The 22651-nt window shown below is 37.5% G+C and overlaps 1 protein-coding gene across 2 annotated transcripts; it reads left to right on the forward strand.

The window, feature by feature from the left end:
• Positions 1-4203: 4203 nt before the first annotated feature.
• On the forward strand, positions 4204-20996 carry LOC117321185 (profilin-like). Of its 2 annotated transcripts, none has more exons than XM_033875651.1 (2): positions 4204-4310; positions 20218-20996. In XM_033875651.1, exon 2 carries the CDS (start codon positions 20234-20236, stop codon positions 20654-20656), a length of 423 nt encoding a protein of 140 aa, XP_033731542.1. In that variant the 5' UTR covers positions 4204-4310; positions 20218-20233; the 3' UTR covers positions 20657-20996. The 2 variants fall into 2 exon arrangements, with proteins under 2 accessions (XP_033731542.1, XP_033731544.1); XM_033875653.1 differs by lacking the exon at positions 4204-4310 and adding an exon at positions 4461-4800.
• The last annotated feature ends 1655 nt before the right edge of the window (positions 20997-22651 follow it).

Consider the following 22651-nt stretch of genomic DNA (forward strand, 5'->3'; position numbering starts at 1 on the left):
TTAAAGTTTTTTAAAACCATGTTATTTTAAAAACATCCCTTTATTTTAAAATAAAAACCCTTTTTTTTTTCTACACCGTTTTTTTAATAATCGGCCCAGTGGGGGGGGGATCCCCTTTTTAAAAATGGGTTTAAAGGTTTTGGAAAATTTAACCCTTTTTGGGTTTGAACCCCCGGGTTTGTAAATTTTCTCCCTTGTTATTGCATACACGGGTTATTGGTAATAAAAAACCAGATTGAAAAATTTGGGTTAATGACAAAAAATTAAAAAAACTGGTTTTTCTATTTTTTTCCGGGAATTGGTTTTTAATTAAAACTCCAAATAGCTTTTCCCTAAAAGGGGGCGAAAGGGCCATCTCTTCAAATTTTTAATTGGGAAAAGTAAAAAAGCGTTTTTCCCCCGGGGGACTTTGGGGGACCCCCGGGGGATCAAAAAACCCAAAAATTTTTAACTCCCGGGGAAGGTTTGCCTCCACCATACTCCCAAAAGACTTAGGCCGAGGCCAAAAAAGTAAAAAAAGATGTGGAATCGGGGGTGAATAAACCCCCCCCCTTTTAACTTTTAAAAGGGCTCCTTCCTTTAAAAAAAAGCTTTTTTTTGGGAGAAGTAAAAATGAGATCGTCAAAGCCAAATGGCCAGTTATGGATGAGAGGATCAGTATTTCTAAATCATGTAAACACGTAGGTGTGCTATTAGCGGAAAATATAAAAAGCTCTCGAGCGACAGAGAACGAATGTTTAAAAGGAAGAAAATCTTATACTGTAATTACAAAAATTCTGCTCCGATAGCCAAAAAAACAAATCCCGCAATCATAGCGAGTGTATACAAGAAAGTCTTGTTACCGAGTGTCTTACATGGATCAGAGTTCTTGTCTAATTCTAACACACAACAACTCCGTGTATTCCAACACCAAGAGGATTCAGTACCTCCCATCATACACTCGGTCTGGTATGGCAGAGTCTGTACTAGATCTGCCAAGGATAGAGTGTGAAATAGAGAAACGAAAACTAAACTAGGCTTTCTGGATTAAGTCGTCAACCTGCCATCGTACACGATATTTAAAGATATAAGTAGGAACCATTTCGGTCCCCAGATGGGTTTCATTCCGGAAGTGTTTCAACTATTACAAATATACGAATTGTCTATCGTTTGAGATACATAGACAATGCAAAATTCCAGTCAAAAACTTTATGGATTCAAAAGATTGAAAAAGGTAATTTACCGTTCTGAAAATGAGCTTCTCGCAATTGAAATGCACCGGGCTTCCGGGAACTACATGGCAGTAATCATCATCCATAGAAAATGTGGCCAATGGTATTAAAATGTCACTATGAGAGATCCGCCATTAGATATATCAGCAAAGTCCTGTCAGCCATACCAAGTTGGACAGAAGGTCAGTGTCTTAAATGTGGATTCTTATACATTGATCTAATTTTACATATAGCGACGACTTGTGACATCACACACACACACACTATCAGATGTGATTATATGATGTAAATTCTAGAGTTTGGTGTGTACTTAAACAATCTTCCACACGAGGAATTCCAGAGGTGCCTCCTAGGTAGAGAGACTGAACTGAACAGTCTTCACCATCAAAGACACAAATGCGTTCTACTTAAAAGTGTGAAATATGTCTTCAAGGCAGCCAAACGCTATTTTGAAAATAACTAAATGTTAGTCAAATATATATATTTACCATTGTATGGCACTGCCACTATATAACCCTACCAATTCAGTTGCGAGTTTACCAGCCTATGAACTGCCAACAGGAAGTGATCTCTGCTACTGGTAAGCGCGGGAAATTTGAATTTGAAAATTTCAAAACAAAAATGTCATGACAAATAAAAAATCGCAGATGGTAAATATAAGAATTGAACGGCTTACAGTTGGCATTCATAGTCAATATGAATACCAACTGGACAGAGGCAAATTCAACATGAAGCGTTAGCGCGCTTCATGGAATTTGCCTCTGTCCAGTTGGCATTCATATTGACTATGAATGCCAACTGAAAGCCGTTCAATGCTTAAATGATATTCATCTATCTGAATATTATATGTGTAATATGTAAATATGACGAAGAAAATACTCTGCCAGTTAAACCTAATGTGACATATGATATCCTTTTTTCCCTTTTGTTTCAAAATTTGTATCTCTTAATTAAAGAGAAGAATAAAAGAATTGATTGATTGATTAATTTGTTGATTGATTGGGTCTGTAGAGATTGTACATAGTGTTAGATACGGTCTCTGTCACACAGCTGATGGAGTGGGTCAGTGTGACTTGTACATAGTGTTGAATACGGTCTCAGTCACTCAGCTGATGGAGTGGGTCAGTGTGACTTGTACATAGTGTTGAATACGGTCTCAGTCACCCAGCTGATGGAGTGGGTCAGTGTGACTTGTACATAGTGTTGAATACGGTCTCTGTCACTCAGCTGATGGAGGGGGTCGATGTGGCTTGTACATAGTGTTGAATACGGTCTCTGTCACTCAGCTGATGGAGGGGGTCAGTATGACTTTTACATAGTGTTGAATACGGTCTCTGTCACTCAGCTGACGGAGCAAGCTTCTTTTGCTCAGAAGGTAGAGTAATGACTTATCATGCCGGAGACCCGGGTTCGATTCCTGTCGGGACAGTCGGCAGAAATGTGTTTTCCATTTTCTTTCACATTGGCGCCCAACTAAAAACGAGGGTGGTGGTATTGAGAATCTCGAGTAAAGTGTTTCCATATTTTTTCAATGTTTCCACATTATTAAGTCTGTTCGACACGTACGTAGGAAGTGTGGCGGGGTATAGTAGTGAAGTATGGGGTTTCCATATAACCCCCGATAAGTACATATATTTAGATTTTTGTAAAAAATATTCTCGGAGTTAAACGATCGACACCAAATGCTATGATATACTTTGAATTGGGAAGGTTTCCAATGGTCCTCTCCCGTTAATTGAAAATACTTAAATACTGGTGTAAATTAACTTCTACCAAGAATTGTATATTAAATGCATGTTACGAATATATATACAACGATTGTCAGGTGAACCCAAATTGTAAAAACTGGGTTGCCAAAGTAAAACACGAGCTGTGCTCATTAGCTACGGTGAACATGTGGGTTTGCCAACACGTTACAAATATAAGTTATAGCATAGCTACAGTAAAACAACGATTGTTAGACAGTTTCAAACAAGAATGTGAGATTTTTGTTTGTATCACGCCGAAATATGTTTTATACAGGCATGTTATAGATCATTTAACGTTGTAAACATATCTTTTAAAACCAATTCCTGCAATTAAAAAAAAAAATGTTAGATTACGTTTATCTTCCCATTGTCTTCTTATCGAATCATGTGGACATAGAAACGTACCTAGGTATCTTAGAACCTGCCCTGTTTGTCTTACTGACATCGAGGATGAATATCACTTCATTTTTAAATGGCCCTTGTACAGTAAACTGATAATCAAATATATTAAGCTCTATTTTCGTATAAATCCCTCCGTCTTCAAATTAGTTATACACTGTATTTCTATCGTCTGGTACTACAAAGAATTGTGTAATTTAGGAAAATGTGTTCGTAATGCAAACAAATTACGAGGAAATCATTTAGTAGAAATTTAGATTTCGTATGATTGACCCTGGACATATTTATTGTAATTTAATGTATGCAAATCTTGTATCTATAAACTGTATCAGTTGACGGTTAATAAAGAATTGACATGGTAGAAGTATTTGTAATAACGACTTTATGTTAGCGATAGTACAGCAGCGAATGCAAGGTCCAAAGACAAATGCCACTCAATACACGATTCTCAAAACATATGTAAAAAAAGTGGTACAATTAAGAACTATTTTGTTAACGTCTAGTTAGAATATGGAATAATTTATCAGAGCATGGGACATCGGCACTAACAGTGATTATTTAATAAGAAATATATTTGACGGTTAATGGACCGATAAGAACTTTTATATAATTAAAAAATCAGAAATCCAGGAATTGTTGTCACAATTGATCATGATTTACCCGTTAATTCTATTATCGTTATTATTGTATACTACTTAAGCCAAATTTTTGTTTGGTGTTAATAAAAAGTCAGATTCAATGAAGATTTTTTAATATTCTTTTATGTGTATGGCATTTATTGAGACCCTCAAGAAATCAAGTTATATTTGACAAATATCACACTGATGTTAGAGTGCTTCCCCTTCTAGTTTCGGAGAGGTTAACTATAGACGGCGCTGTACCGGAACTTACTAAGGTGAGGCGGAACTGTCAGGTGGAACACCGGAGAAGACTTTACACCGACGAGAAACAAGTAATTATATTTCTTTTTTTTTTGTGAAATTATCGAGCTCTCGTGACTGATGATAAGTGTATTTATGTAATTGCATATTATCAATTGACATTCCTATGAAGATAAACACCGAATAGGTATAAGGAAGACAATTGGTATGTGGACTGGGACTACTTTCGTTGCCCCCGTCAAAAAAAAAATGTTTCGGTCATATATTCTGATTCTGTTCACTGCCATTTATTCTGTCCTTATAGCAAAGCGAACGTGTAACTTTCATTGGGGAATGATTATGGTTGTCATTATGGAGTAGAATTTTCTAGAATACTGAAAGCACATGTGTATGCAACAAGTATGGGAGTTCCAAAATGGAGTCTGATCACGTGATCTGACAGACAGCCAGCTTTGCCCGTCCCACTTACCGCGTGATTTCACAAGGTCTATTTTCACGGAGACCACTGATGCAGGCAAAGGCCGCCATTTGACATACGACGGACAAAACTAATTCTAAGAGGTTTGTCATTTGATAATATTACTACATTTTAACCTTTATGCGTGTTATTACATGAAAGATATGATAATTTGGAGCCTTTGGTTCATTGGTATGACAGGAAGTCTAGCCATGATGACCTAATATGACTAACGCAGTCAGAAAATGGAGGAAGTAAATTTTACACACCCATTGTGGGTAGACTGTCGATTTGAGAGAATAAATGGCGAATTACATTTGACACCGTTGCATACATATTTGCTTTTATCGTGTTCTATTATAATGGATCTAAAGGTTGTTTCTTTGTCACAACTGAAACTAGACGTTTGAATGATTCAGGATTCAGTTGTTCAATACACAATGTGATATGATTCATTGTGTAAATTTTCCATGCTGCTAGCTCCTTGGAAGTTAGAGAGCTTCGCTGTATTTGAAAACCGATCAAATGAAATACTTAAATACCTGTAGTTCATCTAATGGGTTTATATACACATTCCCAAAGATACAACATAAGGCCAATTAAGACTATAAAATTATAATAAACCTAGCTAGTTGTGTATCAAATCAGATTTCCTTACATCCATCATCGGGAAGGGTCAGTCACGGGAAGTGATCAATTACGCAAAACTTTACTGTAGGATTCTTAGTGAAAATTTTATTTCACTTTTCAAATCCAAAACCAACTTCAGCTTTTTCCTGATGGCTGTTGGGGACCGTTAATGGGCCCTATTCCCAATTCAAATTATTTCAGATTTAAGCTGAATTCCCAATATTTTCAGTTTACTCCTGAAAAAATCTTTCTTTATTCACCTCTTTTCTTCCCAACATGAGACAAAAAGGCAGCATCCCAAACCAGTTGAATGTGTCCTGCAATTCAATGTGGAAAATACAGTATTTTGGGGGGGGTGTAAATACCTGTATTTTTTCTTTTTTGACACACTTTAAGTCGTTTCTTGTAGAGATCATTATTAAATGAGAATCATCACATTCCTTTGTCAAGATGGCTTTATTTCCATTCAGTCAAAGGATGACTGCTACCTGCAATACATACACATTATATAATGATTAAGAAATGAGATATTCTTAACCCTTCTGTAGTATATTGTCATCAGCACCTTGTTTAATTTGCAAAATTATGAAATGTGCTGTAAGTTGCAAGTGAAGTACAGTCCACTTAAAGTTAAATGCAATGATGTTTAAATTTTAAAGATGTTTTTAAAATATTCGGCATTTTGAAGTAGTGACAAGAGAAGCAGACCTCAAGTGAAGCATGCCCATACTAGTGTAAGTATCAATTCTTAAATGGTTAGGAAAAAATATCTGACTACAATAAAATACAAGTTCAGCATTTAAGTGCACCCTCTGCTAATGAACATAAGTGGTTTATAAAGTGAGTTTTTAAGTTGTGTAAATATTCCCTGCTTTATTAGAAAACAATTAGAATGTTAAATTTATTAAAAAAAATATTTATTTTCATCTGACAATTCACAACTAGTCTGTCAAAACATGAAATAAGTGTATTCACCATCAACATTTTCCCTTTATTAGTGAGAGAATAAGTTTAAACCTGATGACTTTTTCATAATCATAAAAACATGTGTCAAATATGACTTTGATTATAAACTTTAAATTTATGCTGATTAGACAAGACATTTTTCTTTCAGGATACAGAAAATGATTTGGTATTCTAATTTGAGATGCTGCTGCACAAGTGCCATTCATATGTGTGGACTGCATATCATTGGTCTGAATGGAAGTCAATAAGGACAAAGACTTGGTCATATACTATACAGATTGCACATGACTCACTAAAGCAATGTTTTTTGTTGTGAAGTTGAAAACATTTGAAGTTTTTTGTCGTTGGAAGCAGAAGTTAAAAGACAAGTAGACCATTAAAAACTCAGGGTTGGAAACGTTGGTCATCAAATAATTGGAAACAACAGACTTTCGAATAGTTGAGAGGGTATATCATGACTAATTTAAAGTCGAGAGGGATCTTGATTCTGATGTTAAGTCGAGAGGGATCTTGATTCTGATGTTAAGTCGAGAGGGATCTTGATTCTGATGTTAAGTCGAGAGGGATCTTGAGGCTGATGTTAAGTCGAGAGGGATTTTTATTCTGATGTTAAGTCAAGAGGGATCTTGAGGCTGATGTTAAGTCGAGAGGGATCTTGAGGCTGATGTTAAGTCGAGAGGGATCTTGATTCTGATGTTAAGTCGAGAGGGATCTTGATTCTGATGTTAAGTCGAGAGGGATCTTGAGGCTGATGTTAAGTCGAGAGGGATCTTGATTCTGATGTTAAGTTGAGAGGGATCTTGATTCTGATGTTAAGTCGAGAGGGATCTTGAGGCTGATGTTAAGTCGAGAGGGATCTTGATTCTGATGTTAAGTCGAGAGGGATCTTGATTCTGATGTTAAGTCGAGAGGGATCTTGAGGCTGATGTTAAGTCTATTTCTTGAGAAGTACTGGAGGGATATTTCTCAGTCAAACTTTACAGGTTTGTTCCCCTTTGCCTGTAAATGTGCATTTTGAGTCCGATCTGGAAAAGCCTTGAAGTTTGTTATTTTTTGGAAAGTTCTAGAGCTAGAGGGGCAATTCTCAAACTTCACATGTAGGTTCCCATTGGTCCCTTGTGCCCACACAATTTTAATCAATTTTAGGGACACAAAATGACCCAACAGGAACATTAATCCATCTGTGATTTTGACAATTAAATCTGTTAAAGCTATTTTGAAAAGAACTAGAGGGATATTTCTTGAACTTCACATGTACATTCCTCTTAGTCTTTGTGTGCTGACATAATTCTGATTCTGATATTTAAAAAAAACAAGTCTTTGATTTAGAGAATTGAAGATTGTTATCACTGTTTTTAGCTCACCTGGCCCGAAGGGCCGGTGAGCTTATGGCATGGCGCAGCGCCCGTCGTCCGTCCATCAACTTCTCCTTTAAATCGCTACTAGTCCTAAACTACCCAGTGGATTTTGACCAAATTCGGTCTGAAGCATCCTTGGGTGAAGGGGAACCAATTTTGTTTAAACGGTGGGTCTGGCCCCCCCAGGGGCCTTAGGGGCGGGGCCCAATAGGGGAAATATAGCAAATTCTTTAAAATCCTTCTTCTTCTGTAGAAATGAAGGGATTTGATTCATATTTGGTCTGAAGCATCCTTGGGTGAAGGGGAACCAATTTTGTATAAACGGTGGGTCTGGCCCCCCAGGGGCCTTAGGGGCGGGGCCCAATATGAGAAATATAGCAAATTCTTTAAAATCCTTCTTCTTCTGTAGAAATGAAGGGATTTGATTCATATTTGGTTTGGAGCATCCTTGGGTGAAGGGGAACCAATTTTGTATAAACGGTGGGTCTGGCCCCCCCCCCCCCAGGGGCCTGGGGGGTGGGCCCAATAGGGGAACATAGCATATTCTTTAAAATCCTTCTTCTTCTGCAGGAATAAAAGGATTTGATCCATGTTTGGTCTGAAGCATCCTTGGGTCAAGGGGAACCAATTTTGTATAAACGGTGGGTCTGGCCTCCCAGGGGCCTGAGGGGCGGGGCCCAATAAGGGAAATACAGCAAATTCTTTGAAATCCTTCTTCTGTAGGAATAAAGGGATTTGATCCACATTTAATCTGAAGCATCCTTTGGTGAAGGGGAACCAATTTTGTATAAACGGTGGGTCTGGCCTCCCAGGGGCCTGAGTGGTGGGACCCAGTAGGGGAAATATAGCAAATTCTTTAAAATCCTTCTACTTCTGTAGGAATGAAGGGATTTAATCCATATTTGGTCTGAAACATCCTTGGGTGAAGGGGAACCAATTTTGTATAAACGGTGGGTCTGGCCCCCCAGGGGCCTGGGGGGTGGGGCCCAATAGGGGAATATAGCATATTCTTTAAAATCCTTCTGCAGGAATAGAAGGATTTGATCCATGTTTGGTCTGAAGCATTCTTGGGTGAAGGGGAACCAATTTTGTATAAACGGTGGGTCTAGCCTCCCAGGGGCCTGGGGGGCGGGGCCCAATAGGGGAAATATAGCAAATTTTTTAAAATCCTTCTTCTTCTGTAGAAATGAAGGGATTTGATTCATATTTGGTCTGAAGCATCCTTGGGTGAAGGGGAACCAATTTTGTATAAACGGTGGGTCTGGCCCCCAGGGGCCTGGGGGGGGGGGGGGGGGGGGGGGGTGGGGCCCAATAGGGGAACATAGCATATTCTTTAAAATCCTTCAAATCCTTCTTCTTCTGCAGGAATAAAAGGATTTGATCCATGTTTGGTCTGAAGCATCCTTGGGTCAAGGGGAACCAATTTTGTATAAACGGTGGGTCTGGCCTCCCAGGGGCCTGAGGGGCGGGACCCAGTAGGGGAAATATAGGAAATTCTTTAAAATCCTTCTACTTCTGTAGGAAAAAAGGGATTTAATCCATATTTGGTCTGAAACATCCTTGGGTGAAGGGGAACCAATTTTGTATAAACGGTGGGTCTGGCCCCCCAGGGGCCTGGGGGGGGGGGGGGGGGGGGGAGAGGCCCAATAGGGGAATATAGCATATTCTTTAAAATCCTTCTTCTGCAGGAATAGAAGGATATAGAAGGATGGATTTGATCCATGTTTGGTCTGAAGCATTCTTGGGTGAAGGGGAACCAATTTTGTATAAACGGTGGGTCTAGCCTCCCAGGGGCCTGGGGGGCGGGGCCCAATAGGGGAAATTTAGCAAATTCTTTAAAATCCTTCTTCTTCTTTAGAAATGAAGGGATTTGATTCATATTTGGTCTGAAGCATCCTTGGGTGAAGGGGAACCAATTTTGTATAAACGGTGGGTCTGGCCCCCCAGGGGCCTTAGGGGCGGGGCCCAATAGGGGAAATATAGCAAATTCTTTAAAATCCTTCTTCTTCTGTAGAAATGAAGGGATTTGATTCATATTTAGTCTGAAGCATTCTTGGGTGAAGGGGAACCAATTTTGTATAAACGGTGGGTCTAGCCTCCCAGGGGCCTGGGGGGCGGGGCCCAATAGGGGAAATATAGCAAATTCTTTAAAATCCTTCTTCTTCTTTAGAAATGAAGGGATTTGATTCATATTTGGTCTGAAGCATCCTTGGGTGAAGGGGAACCAATTTTGTATAAACGGTGGGTCTGGCCCCCCAGGGGCCTTAGGGGCGGGGCCCAATAGGGGAAATATAGCAAATTCTTTAAAATCCTTCTTCTTCTGTAGAAATGAAGGGATTTGATTCATATTTAGTCTGAAGCATCCTTGGGTGAAGGGGAACCAATTTTGTATAAATGGTGGGTCTGGCCCCCAGGGGCCTTGGGGGGGGGGGGTTAATTGGAGAACATAGCATATTCTTTAAAATCCTTCTTCTTCTGCAGGAATAAAAGGATTTGATCCATGTTTGGTCTGAAGCATCCTTGGGTGAAGGGAAACCAATTTTGTATAAACAGTTGGTCTGGCCCCCAGGGGCCTGAGGGGCGGGGCCCAATAGGGAAAATAGGGTTAATCCTTTAAATCGCTACTAGTCATAAAGTTATAAATGAATTTGAACCAAATTTGGTCAGTAACATTCTTGGGAGAAGTGGAACAGAGTTTGTATACATTTTTACTCTGAACCCCCAGGGGCCTGAGGGGCGGAGCCAAATAGGGGAAATAGATATTAGTCTTTAAATCGCTACTAGTGATAAGTTTTTAATGGATTTTAACTAGATTTGGTCAGGAACATCCTTGGGGGAAGGGGAACAGAGTTTGTATAAATTTTTACTCTGAACCCCCAGGGGCCTGAGGGGCGGGGCCAAATAGGGGAAATAGGGTTAATCCTTTAAATCGCTACTAGTTATAAAGTTATGAATGAATTTGAACCAAATTTGGTCAGGAACATCATTGGGAGAGGGGAACAGAGTTTGTATAAATTTTTACTCTGAACCCCCAGGGGCCTGAGGGGCGGGGCCAAATAGGGGAAATAGGGTTAATCCTTTAAATCGCTACTAGTTATAAAGTTATGAATGAATTTGAACCAAATTTGGTCAGGAACATCATTGGGAGAGGGGAACAGAGTTTGTATAAATTTTTACTCTGAATCTCCAGGGGCCTGAGGGGCGGGGCCAAATAGAGGAAATAGGGTTAATCATTTAAATCGCTACTAGTCATAAAGTTATGGATGAATTTGAACCAAATTTGGTCAGGAACATCCTTGGGAGAAGTGGGAACAGAGTTTGTATAAATTTTTACTCTGAACCGCCAGGGGCCTGAGGGGTGGGGCCAAATAGGGGAATAGAGATTAGTCTTTAAATCGCTACAAGTCATAAAGTTATGAATTAATTAGAACCATATTTGGTCAGGAACATCCTTGGGGGGGGGAGGGGAACAGAGTTTGTATAAATTTTACTCTGAACACCCAGGGGCCTGAGGGGCGGAGTCTTAGAGGCCCAAGGGTCTTTCCCCACCCTAAGGGACTTAGTTTCTTCAAACACAATTAGGTTGTAAAAATAATCCATAGGGTCTTTCAGTCCCTTGGAGAGTATGTGTATGAACAACATGAACATTATTTTGACATTTGGTCAAATCCAACCAGGTGAGCGATACAGGTCCCATGGGCCTCTTGTTTGAAAAGCACTGGAGGAATATTTAAGAACATTTAAGAAAAATAATACTTGTAATGGCTACGAATACTAGAGCTGCCACAATGCTACAATGTATTTTGTTACAGGGGTGTAAAAAATCAAACTTCCTGTTTTGATAGACAACTATCATTTTACAGATACAAAATCTTACCTTTTTCTAATAAGAACATTTGGTCAAGTATTACATTAACCTCTTTAAACCATTATTTCATACTTCAGCTACAGTTTCTTTTATTTTCATCAGTTTGAAAGTCTTAAAAACGTTATGAAGTGAAGGTTTCAGAGTGCCACCAGCGACCTACTTTTCCCACCTCAAAATTAGATTTATCAGCATGCCACATAAAGATAATTCAACTACTAATTGTTTATTTTAAATGTTTTAGCATACTTCTACACTACTGTCATTCTGATAAATTCTCTAATCACACAGAATTCAGGAAATCGAAACATGAAAATCATTTTAGAGAGAGAAAATGACTTGTCCTGGGCGAGTGTACAAACATTTTTGGCTCGCTCGATCTCAAATTTTGGTTTCCCAGGACATCGGAGAAGTGGATTTTTACACCCCTGCGTTGCATTAGGACTGTAATGTGATGTAATGTATGTGTTTTTTTGCCATGTCTCATTGTCATATAATTGTTAACTGTATATGTGTTCATATAATGATTGATATGTTACCAATTAAATTAATCATATCTTACATATATATATATATATTCAAGTAGGTAATTATTGTTGTGAAATGAAACTGAAGTGAATAGATAACTTTTTGTGTGGGCAGGTGCATAGTTGCTTGTATTATTTGTTTATTAGTGTGATTTCAGATGATCTTTTACATAATAAAACAATACTGAGTGATGTAATAATAAAACAATACTGATGTAATATTAAATAAAAATGTGAAGTGACATCTGTCTTTTTTTTTTCTTTCTAACCAGGCATTTATATCATTTAACACACTCTCGGTCTCACTCTTCTCATAAAACTTTGTGACTTTTCTCTGAAAAACTTGCCAATGTTAAAGTGGCAATATATAAAATGTAACCTTCAGGTATTGGCAATGTTTTCTGCTTCCTTGGTTGCTTCCTGATAAACCAAGTTAGTTTATACCTGACTTCTATGCTTTATTCAATGACAAGTAGTCTAACCTTGTCACTATCGTCTTTGTCAACCTCACTGCTGAATGCTGCGTTGAATGAAGTATATTTTCCTGTCCTTGTGGAAGCCTGGATAAGGCAGAAGACTAGTCTGTCGCCTTAAAAGAAGGCCTTTGGATTTTCCTTAGCTGTCACTATGGTGAGATGCTACAAACATATGCATGCACTTGACGTCGGGCTAGACCGTGCATTACTGTGGTGTGGTGTGAAGAATTGTGTTTTCCACTGTTTGATAGCCACTACTAGTTTGGTGTCAAAATTCACTTTTTGACCACTGGTATGCCACAGCATCATGATGCTTGACAACATAGATGTGCACCCGATATATGGATACAGTTGGCTTCACCAGGACAACTGTTACAGAAAATTGTTGTTGTATGTTGCTATAATGTTATGGCTTTGTTGCATTAATGTAGTACTTAAATTCCCTGACAGCCTGAATGTCGAATGAAGTGTCTGTGGTTGGATGTTGTAGTTGATATATAACTGCTTCCAGTTTCTGATGTCATCAAATCTTTATTGGTCAGAGCATGCATGCTGTTCATCTTGGGCATGAATAGGTTTTTGTAATTTACATCCAGAGCCTGTATGACCTTATATATATATATTGGTTCATTCTCTTTATGAAATATCAGGATTGCATAATGTGCTTAAAAGTTGTGACTGACAGTTTAAAAATTAGAATTTGCAAACAACTAACAATAAAAAATGCATGTCCAAAAACAATACTTTAATAATATTAAGTTCTATAGATCTGGCAAGCAAAGTTTACCAGTAACATTCCTTGTCTTTATGTCATCAGGTTTTATAAGTCATCTGACCAAAAGGGTTTGGATGACCTGTAGTGATCTGCTTTGTCCATCATATGTACAACATGCATTGGGGGGGGGGGGGGGGGGGGGGGGGCTGTTGTTTACACTAACGTGCCCCCCAAAAAGTTCGGGTTTGAAAATCGGAAATACTTTCTTCTTTTTTTTTTACTTTTTCCGCCTCGTATCTTAACTTTGATTAATAAAACACTGGAATATGATTGATGCTAAATAAGTCAAATCTGCATTATAAGCGACCACTCAAGGAAAGTTGAGAACCGGTCTCTTAACGGAGAGTGGTCTCTTTACTAGAGATTGGCAATAATGATTACTATAAAAAATAAACCATCCAATTGAACAAATCAAAAAAATCATTCATTTTTATAATCATCATTATGCTATTTTTTTTTTATCATTTTATCATTTAATGTATTTTTTGTTTTTCATTTAGCATAGCAAATCACATCAATTTATCATTAGAAATATATTTTATTGGTTAAATTAGATTACTTTCCAATGTCTTTTTAATTCCCGAAATCTTGGCCTGGACATCTGCCCCGATTATTAGTTACTACTGCATTTCCTACTTTATAAATGGCGACTTTATCACTGACATTTCTGTTGTAATTTCTTAAAAAAGATAACAAATCATGATTTAACTGTTAGTTGACTTTTTATGCATTCCTATAACAATTAACTTTTTATGCATTCCTTAATTGTTTTATTTCTCGTGCTAATTTACGTATTTTATGAGTCAAAACATCTGAAAATTGTCAGAATTCTAGACCATCTCTTCGCCTCCTCTCCTGTCATTTTTCACGGAAGGTAACCAAAACTACTTGGATGTTATCGAGGCGAAAATGTTCCATGGGAGGCATTTTGGAGACTTCTGGTCGCTTATTTGAGAGTTATTGTTATCCATGGAATAAAACAAAATTGCTGTCGCTGGTCACTTTTTAAACAGAGGGTCGCTTAATCGAGTTAAAATATATAGCGAAAACGCTCAGGAGGAATTGAAATGGTTTAGAACAGAGAGTCGCTTAATAGAGTTGGTGGTTTGGACAGATTTGATTGTATACATGCATAATGTAACATGTAAATGTACATTTTATATTTATATTAAGACCTGTGTGCATCTTACAATTTTAAATATCATTATCAGACGATAAATATCAGTATGTTAAAATCTGTCAAATATTAATATTATTTAGTGTGGTTGTTTATGATATATAGAGTTCTGTCGATAGTATTAATGACATGTTAAAGTATATAGTCACTAGAGACTGCCAATAATACAGCATTCTTCAATTTTTTTCGTCAATAACCCCTCGGGGTCGGGAGTAAAAAAATAGGAGGGTCGGGTAACAGAAACAAAGCTATTTTTAGGCCTTACCTTTTCACATTTAAACTTCTCAAGTGAATGAGCTGAAACTTGCTTTGAATGACCCCGAGATTGTCCTGACCAAGTGTTGTTAATTTTCGGATCAGTCTTAAATTCAAGATGGTTTCCATGGCAGCCATCTTGAAAATCACATTTTAAACTTCTTAAGTTCCACGGGTGCCATAGAGCTGGATATTGTGAGGAAAAAAGTGCTATTATTTTTCAGTCTGTCCAGTAAAGACTTTGATACATATATAGCAGCCACTGCAGCCATTTTGTAGCATGCTTGTACACAATCAAGGTTTTCCTTAACAACACCTATTCCAAACTTCTTCTTGAGTTCCACCAGTGGGATTCAGCTCTTAACTTACTTGAGATGGTCCTGACCAAGTGTTATTTTTCATGTCGGTCCGTAATCCAAGATGGCTGTCATGGCGCCAATTGAAAAACACTTTCAAAAATTCTTCTCCATTTCACTGGTGCCATTGAGCTTGAACTTGTGAGGATGTTCAGGAAGGGGAGCCAACAAAGTGTTGTTATTTTTGAAAACAAGGAATAATTCAATTTCACTCATTTTTAGTGATGGGGCAGAATTTGGAAAGGGGGGAGCTTCCCCAAAAAGGTCATTGCTCAAGAGTCACAGAATGTGCGTAGAAATTGTGATGTAATTAATGTTGTTACACCAGATGACAGCTTATAACTCCTATTTGACATTACAGTGATAACACACATTTCATTATTTTTTATTAGGTCACCTGAGACGAAGTCTCAGTTGACCTATTGCAATCGCCTTTTGTCCGTCGTCGTGCGTCGTAAATTTAAACAATTTACATTTTCAACTTCTTCTTAAAAACTGCTAAACTAAATTCAATGAAATTTTACAGGAAGCTTCCATGGCTGAGGGTGAACCAAAATTGTGAATTATATGGTCCCCACCCCCCAGGGGCCTGAGGGGTGGGGCCAAAAATGGTCAAATTGACTAAAATTCCAAAAATCTTCTTCTCTACTCTCAGATATGGTAGAATCAAATACTCTTCATAGATGGAAGGGTCTTAAGGTGCTTTACCAAAATTGTGAATTTCATGACCCTGGGGTCTCACATTTGCCCCTGGGGAGGGGGTAAACTTTACAATAGTTTATATAGGGAAATCACATTTTTGACTATTATTTGTTGGATTTCTATTGGAATTTATTCTAACTTTGTTCAAATTATCAGCATGGGATGACAGTTTGATGGTATGTACATGTTGGCCCTGGTTGACCCCCAGGGGCTGGTGGGCGGGGCCAAAAAGGGTCAAATTGACTAAAATTTCAAAAATCTTCTTCTTACAACCCAAATAAGGTAGAATTAAATACTCTTCACAGATCGAAGGGTCTTGAGGTGCTTTACCATAATTGTGAATTTCCTAGCCCTGGGGTCTTGCGCTTGCCCCATGGGAGGGGATAAACTTTACTATAGTTGTAGGGAAATCACATTTTTGACTTATCATTTGTTTTATTTGTTTTGAAATTCATTCTTTCATTCAAATTTACTGAAATATTTCAAAAATCAGGTGAACGTTAAGGCCCATGGGCCTCTTGTTTTGATATATGGTTCCCAAGGAGGATGTTGACATGGTCAGTTACGCATCAGTACATTATGGTCGTCAAAAGTATCCGTATAAATGCCTCATGTGTCAGTCTTGTGGAAGATTTCTCTCCATATGCATGGGCCTCTTGTTTTTTTGTTGTTTTTTTCTCGCTGTTTCAAGGAAGCATTATTAAAGTCAATTAACAAGATTCCTTGTTTTAGATACTTACCATTTAAAGCCTCTTTGTTTGATTTAATGATCTATAAAACAAGACAAACTTCATAATCCCCTAGCTATTGGCTTTTTAGGTCACCTGAGACGAAGTCTCAAGTGACCTATATATTCTAATCGCCTTTTGTCCGTCTTCGTGCGTCGTGCGTCCATAAACTTTTAACATTTTCGACTTCTTCTCCAAAACCACGAACAAAATTCAATGAAATTTGGCAGAAAGTTTCTATGGCTGAAGGTCAACCAAAATTGTGAATTATATGGTCCCCACCCCCCAGGGGCCTGAGGGGTGGGGCCAAAAAGGGTCAAATTGACTAAAACTTCAAAAATCTTCTTCTCTACTCTCAGGTATGGTGGAGTCAAACACTCTTTATAGATGAAGGGTCTTGTGGTGCTTTACCAAAATTGTGAATTGCATGACCCTGGGGTCTCACGTTTGCCCCTGGGGAGGAGGTAAACTTTACTATAGTTTATATAGGGAAATAACATTTTTGACTATTATTTGTTGGATTTGTATTGGAATTCATTCTAACTTGTATCAAATTATCAGCATGGGATGACACTTTGATGGTATGTACATGTTGGCCCTAATTGACCCACAGGGGCTGGTGGGCGGGGCCAAAAAGGGTCAAATTGACTAAAATTTCAAAAATCTTCTTCTCTACTCTCGTATATGGTAGAATCAAATACTCTTCATCGATGGAGGGGTCTTCAGGTGCTTTACCAAAATTGTGAATTTTTATGACCCTGGGGTCTCACGTTTGCCCCTGGGTAGGGAGTAAACTTTACTATAGTTTATATAGGGAAATCACATTTTTGACTATTATTTGTTGGATTTGTATTGGAATTCATTCTAACTTGGTTCAAATTATCAGCATGGGATTACAGTTTGATGTTATGTACATGTTGGCCCTGGTTGACCCCCAGGGGCTGGTGGGCGGGGCCAAAAAGGGTCAAATTGACTAAAATTTCAAAAATCTTTCTCTATACTCTCAGATATGTTAGAATCAAATACTCTTCATAGATGAAAAGGTCTTAAGGTGGTTTAACAAAATTGTGAATTTCATGACCCTGGGGTCTCACGTTTGCCCCTGGGGATGGGGTAAACTTTACTATAGTTTATTTAGGGAAATCACATTTTTGACTATTATTTGTTGGATTTGTATTGGACTTAATTCTAACTTGTATCAAATTATCAGCATGGGATGACACTTTGATGGTATATACATGTTGGCCCTAGACCCCCAGGGACTGGTGGGCAGGGCCAAAAAGGGTCAAATTGACTAAAATTTCAAAAATCTTCTTCCCTACTCTCAGATATGGTAGAATCAAATACTCTTCATAGATGGAAGGGTCTTAAGGTGCTTTACCAAAATTGTGAATTTCATGACCCTGGGGTCTTACGTTTGCCCCTGGGGAGGGGGTAAACTTTACTATAGTTTATATAGGGAAATCACATTTTTGACTATTATTTGTTGGATTTGTATTGGAATTCATTCTTACTTGGTTCAAATTATCAGCATGGGATTACAGTTTGATGTTATGTACATGTTGGCCCTGGTTGACCCCCAGGGGCTGGTGGGTGGGGCCAAAAAGGGTCAAATTGACTGAAATTTTAAAAATCTTCTTATCTACTATATGTTAGAATCAAATACTCTTCATAGACTGACCCCATTAGGACTGATGGGTGGGGCCAAAAAATGTCAATTTATATGAGTTGGCCGAAATATTTCAAATCTCAGGTGACCGTTAACGCCCTTTGGGCCTCTTGTTCTTCATTCAATTTTCTGTCGAATCTCAGTTACAATAACATCAACAATTCATAGTGAAGTATGTTGTGATCATCAAAAAATATGTAAACCAACCCTGAACACATCGAGGTATATCCCAGGATAATGAACAGAATGCAGAGGAGTTTCACTGCCATCTCATGGTGGCTAATTAAGAGGGGAAATTTAGTGAATTTTTGAAAACTTCTTGGGCTTTATATATTCATAATATGTATATGATTGTATTCCTAAATGGATTTTTTGATTCAGCATTTTATTAAAAGGATCTTGACGGTCATTTATAATTCAATATTTCAATAATATTAATCTAAGCAGTTTCTTAGCTTTCATACTGATTCTGTGAACCTCTTGTAATTCAATGAAGTATCTGAAATGTTAAGCAATGCTGATTTGAGGGTATCATATACTTGTCGCAGTAATGCAGAAACTACTGGTTTTCACTAAAGTTATGAATTCATGTTTTTAACCCCAAATTCCTATGTGTAATATTTTTAGATCACCCGATCATCATGGATAAAAATCTCAAATGCTGTAGTGTGTCTGTAAACAATTTCCATTTTCTTTTTCTTGGAAATCTTGAAATAAAATTTTGCAGAAACCTTCCATGGCCAAAGCTCACCCAAAGGGTCTTACACTATTTGCTTTATCACCTTTATCACCCTGTGCCTGGGTGGACATCGTATAAACTTTACTATAGAACAAATTAAAGAAATAGTGTGGATATGGTAAACTTTACTATCGAACAAAGAAATCATGTGGATAGGGTAAACTTAACTATAGAACAAAGAAATCATGTGGATATGGTAAACTTTACTATCGAACAAAGAAATCATGTGGATATGGTAAACTTTACTATAGAACAAAGAAATCATGTGGATAGGGTAAACCTTACTATATAACAAAGAAATCATGTGGATATGGTAAACTTAACTATAGAACAAAGAAATCATGTGGATATGGTAAACTTTACTATCGAACAAAGAAATCATGTGGATATGGTAAACTTTACTATAGAACAAAGAAATCATGTGGATATAGTAAACTTAACTATAGAACAAAGAAATCATGTGGATATGGTAAACTTTACTATAGAACAAAGAAATCATGTGGATAGGGTAAACCTTACTATATAACAAAGAAATCATGTGGATATGGTAAACTTAACTATAGAACAAAGAAATCATGTGGATATGGTAAACTTTACTATCGAACAAAGAAATCATGTGGATATGGTAAACTTTACTATAGAACAAAGAAATCATGTGGATATAGTAAACTTAACTATAGAACAAAGAAATCATGTGGATATGGTAAACTTTACTATCGAACAAAGAAATCATGTTGATATGGATATGGTAAACTTTACTATAGAACAAAGAAATCATGTGGATATGGTAAACTTAACTATCGAACAAAGAAATCATGTGGATAGGGTAAACTTTACTATAGAACAAAGAAATCATGTGGATATGGTAAACTTTACTATAGAACAAAGAAATCATGTGGATATAGTAAACTTAACTATAGAACAAAGAAATCATGTGGATATGGTAAACTTTACTATCGAACAAAGAAATCATGTTGATATGGATATGGTAAACTTTACTATAGAACAAAGAAATCATGTGGATATGGTAAACTTAACTATCGAACAAAGAAATCATGTGGATAGGGTAAACTTTACTATCGAACAAAGAAATCATGTGGATATGGTAAACTTTACTATCGAACAAAGAAATCATGTGGATATGGTAAACTTATAGAACAAAGAAATCACATGTCCATGGGCCCTTTAATTTGTATCATTCACAGTATTGCATTATGTGGCAGGACCATTTTTGACCCTTTGTGGCCTTACACTTTCCAAATGTATTCAACTTTATTTTTTTTTTTTTTTTTTTACAGATTCTGAACCATCAAAATGTCTTGGGACTCTTACATCGACAACTTGCTTGCCCAAAGCAAGGATGCATCTGGAACTGCTCATGCAGACAAGGCATGCATTATAGGAATCGATGGAGGTGCTCCATGGACCACTGATAGTCATGGGTGTGCATTGAAACTTCAAGGGACTGAAGGAGCCGAAATTGCAAAATGTTTTAAAGCCAAGGATTTTACACAACTCATGGCTAACGGTGTTAAAGCTGAGGGTAAAAAATATCAGTTTCTTCGGGAAGAAGATCAAAAAATTGTTATGTGTAAAAAGAAAGGAGAAGGTGCATTAACAATCCAATGCTCGAAGACAGCACTTGTTGTTGGACATTGCCCGGAGGGAGGTCAGCAGGGTAATACTAATAAGGGAGTGGCAGTGATCGCAGAATATCTTGAGAGTATGAATATGTGATTACATCTGAGAAATTCCTGATCGCTGTTAGTACGCGTTAACCATATGATGATGCTGAACTCATCTAAAGAAGTAATCATTTTGCACACAAATTTAACTTTTATCTCTATAATTATTATTCATTCTGTATTTGAAGTTCACAAAAGTTACCAACTGATATGATTTTCTAGAAGAGGAATACTTTCTTAGATGTTGCTGGCTGAATAGGAACTTTGAGGACTGATTGCTCCTGCTTCGGTAAATGGAAATATGTGAACTGCAAATCGGCAAATAATGTATATTGACTTTAGAAACTCTTCAAGTTCAGCTGCTTAATAAACTCCTTATGCTGTCAAATGTAGATTTGTTGTGTTCTTCACAATCCTTGATATGATAACGCACAAATGAACGAAAGAGAATTAGAGGACAATACAACAACGTGGCACTTCTGACAATGAAGATTGAGTTAAAAAATCTAAGGGAAATTTTGACTACAGTGACTAAGTAATTTGATCAAAGATTCCAAATAGGTGGAAAATTTAACATTGACAAATCCAGTGCTATAACAGACATAATTATTCTCTTCTAAAGATTAAAAATCATGCTGTTGTTTGTCCAGCATAAGCTAATAAAAGGTAGCATCCCATTTAGTGTGATTTATAATTATTTAACAAATTTTATACTTATATAATGGGAATGGTTAATTTCAATTCCTTTGCAAATAAAAAGCTCTACAGGAAATACTATTCTAAGGGCACTGTGAATTCCAAAATTAGCTCACCTGGACCGAAGGGCACTGTGAATTCCATAATTAGCTCACCTGGACCGAAGGTCCGGTGAGCTTATGCCATGGTGCGCGCGGCGTCCGTCGTCCGTCAACATTTGCTTCAAATCGCTATACTACTAGTCAAAAAGTTCTTTAATAGCGCAATAGGGGAAATTGAGGAAATTCCTTAAAATCGCTACTTGTCATAAAGTTATGAATGGATTTGAACCCAATTTGGTCAGAAACATCCTTCAGGGAAGGGGAACAGATTTTGCATAAATGGTGACTCTGACCCCCAATGCAAGGGGCCAAAGGGGTGGGGCCTAATGGGGAAATAGAGGTAATTCCTTTAAATCGCTACTAGTCATAAAGTTATGAATGGATTTGAACCCAATTTGGTCAGAAAAATTCTTGGGGGAAGGGGAACAGATTTTGCATAAATGGTGACTCTGACCCCCGAGGGGCCAAAGGGGGGCATGGCCCCATATGGGAAATAGAGGTAATTCCTTTAAATCACTATAGCTACTAGTCATAAAGTTATAAATGCATGTTGTAAACTCAGAGAGTCTGGACTTCATTATTTCTTTAAAGCAGTTGGGATCCCACCGCTATAACCATATATATAGCATTGTTTGAGGTTAACAAACAAAAGGAATTGAACATGAACATTATTTTGACATTTGGTCAAATACAACCAGGTGAGCGATACAGGCCCCATGGGCCTCTTGTTATTCTATTGCTAAATGTTTCAAATCAGTAGACTGAACTTTGCTGTATAGCTAGCTCAAAGTAACAAGCTATTGTTATACAATTTTCAGTGCTTTTAAATGCCGTTTCAAGATTTCAAAATGTGATGGGTCTATATTTTGTTTACAAAGTTTGCTACTGGTGGCCAAGGTAAAGCAAGGATAAAACAAGACGGATGCTCAGAGTGTTTTTTTCTCTAAGTTTGTGGCCAAATCTAGTGCAAATTGCCAATACACTTGCTCTGTTATTTCCTCGTGAATATAGACGACCATACTTCAACATAAATAATATGTAGAAAAAAAATTAACATTTGTATTTGTTATATTTCATAACATCTCCCTGAAACTGTGAAAAGGGTTGTAGAGCCAACGCCGGCTATATAAGTGGCTGGAGTACTGGGTCCCTGAGCTAGATGTCCGGAGATATGCAGGGTGATTGAAGTAAGGTATAATGCAAAGTAGGAAGAGTCGATCACAACAGTCAAAGGAGACCTCAATAGTTAA

This window comes from Pecten maximus, unplaced genomic scaffold, assembly GCF_902652985.1.
Source record: "Pecten maximus unplaced genomic scaffold, xPecMax1.1, whole genome shotgun sequence".
NCBI lineage: Eukaryota > Metazoa > Mollusca > Bivalvia > Pectinida > Pectinidae > Pecten > Pecten maximus.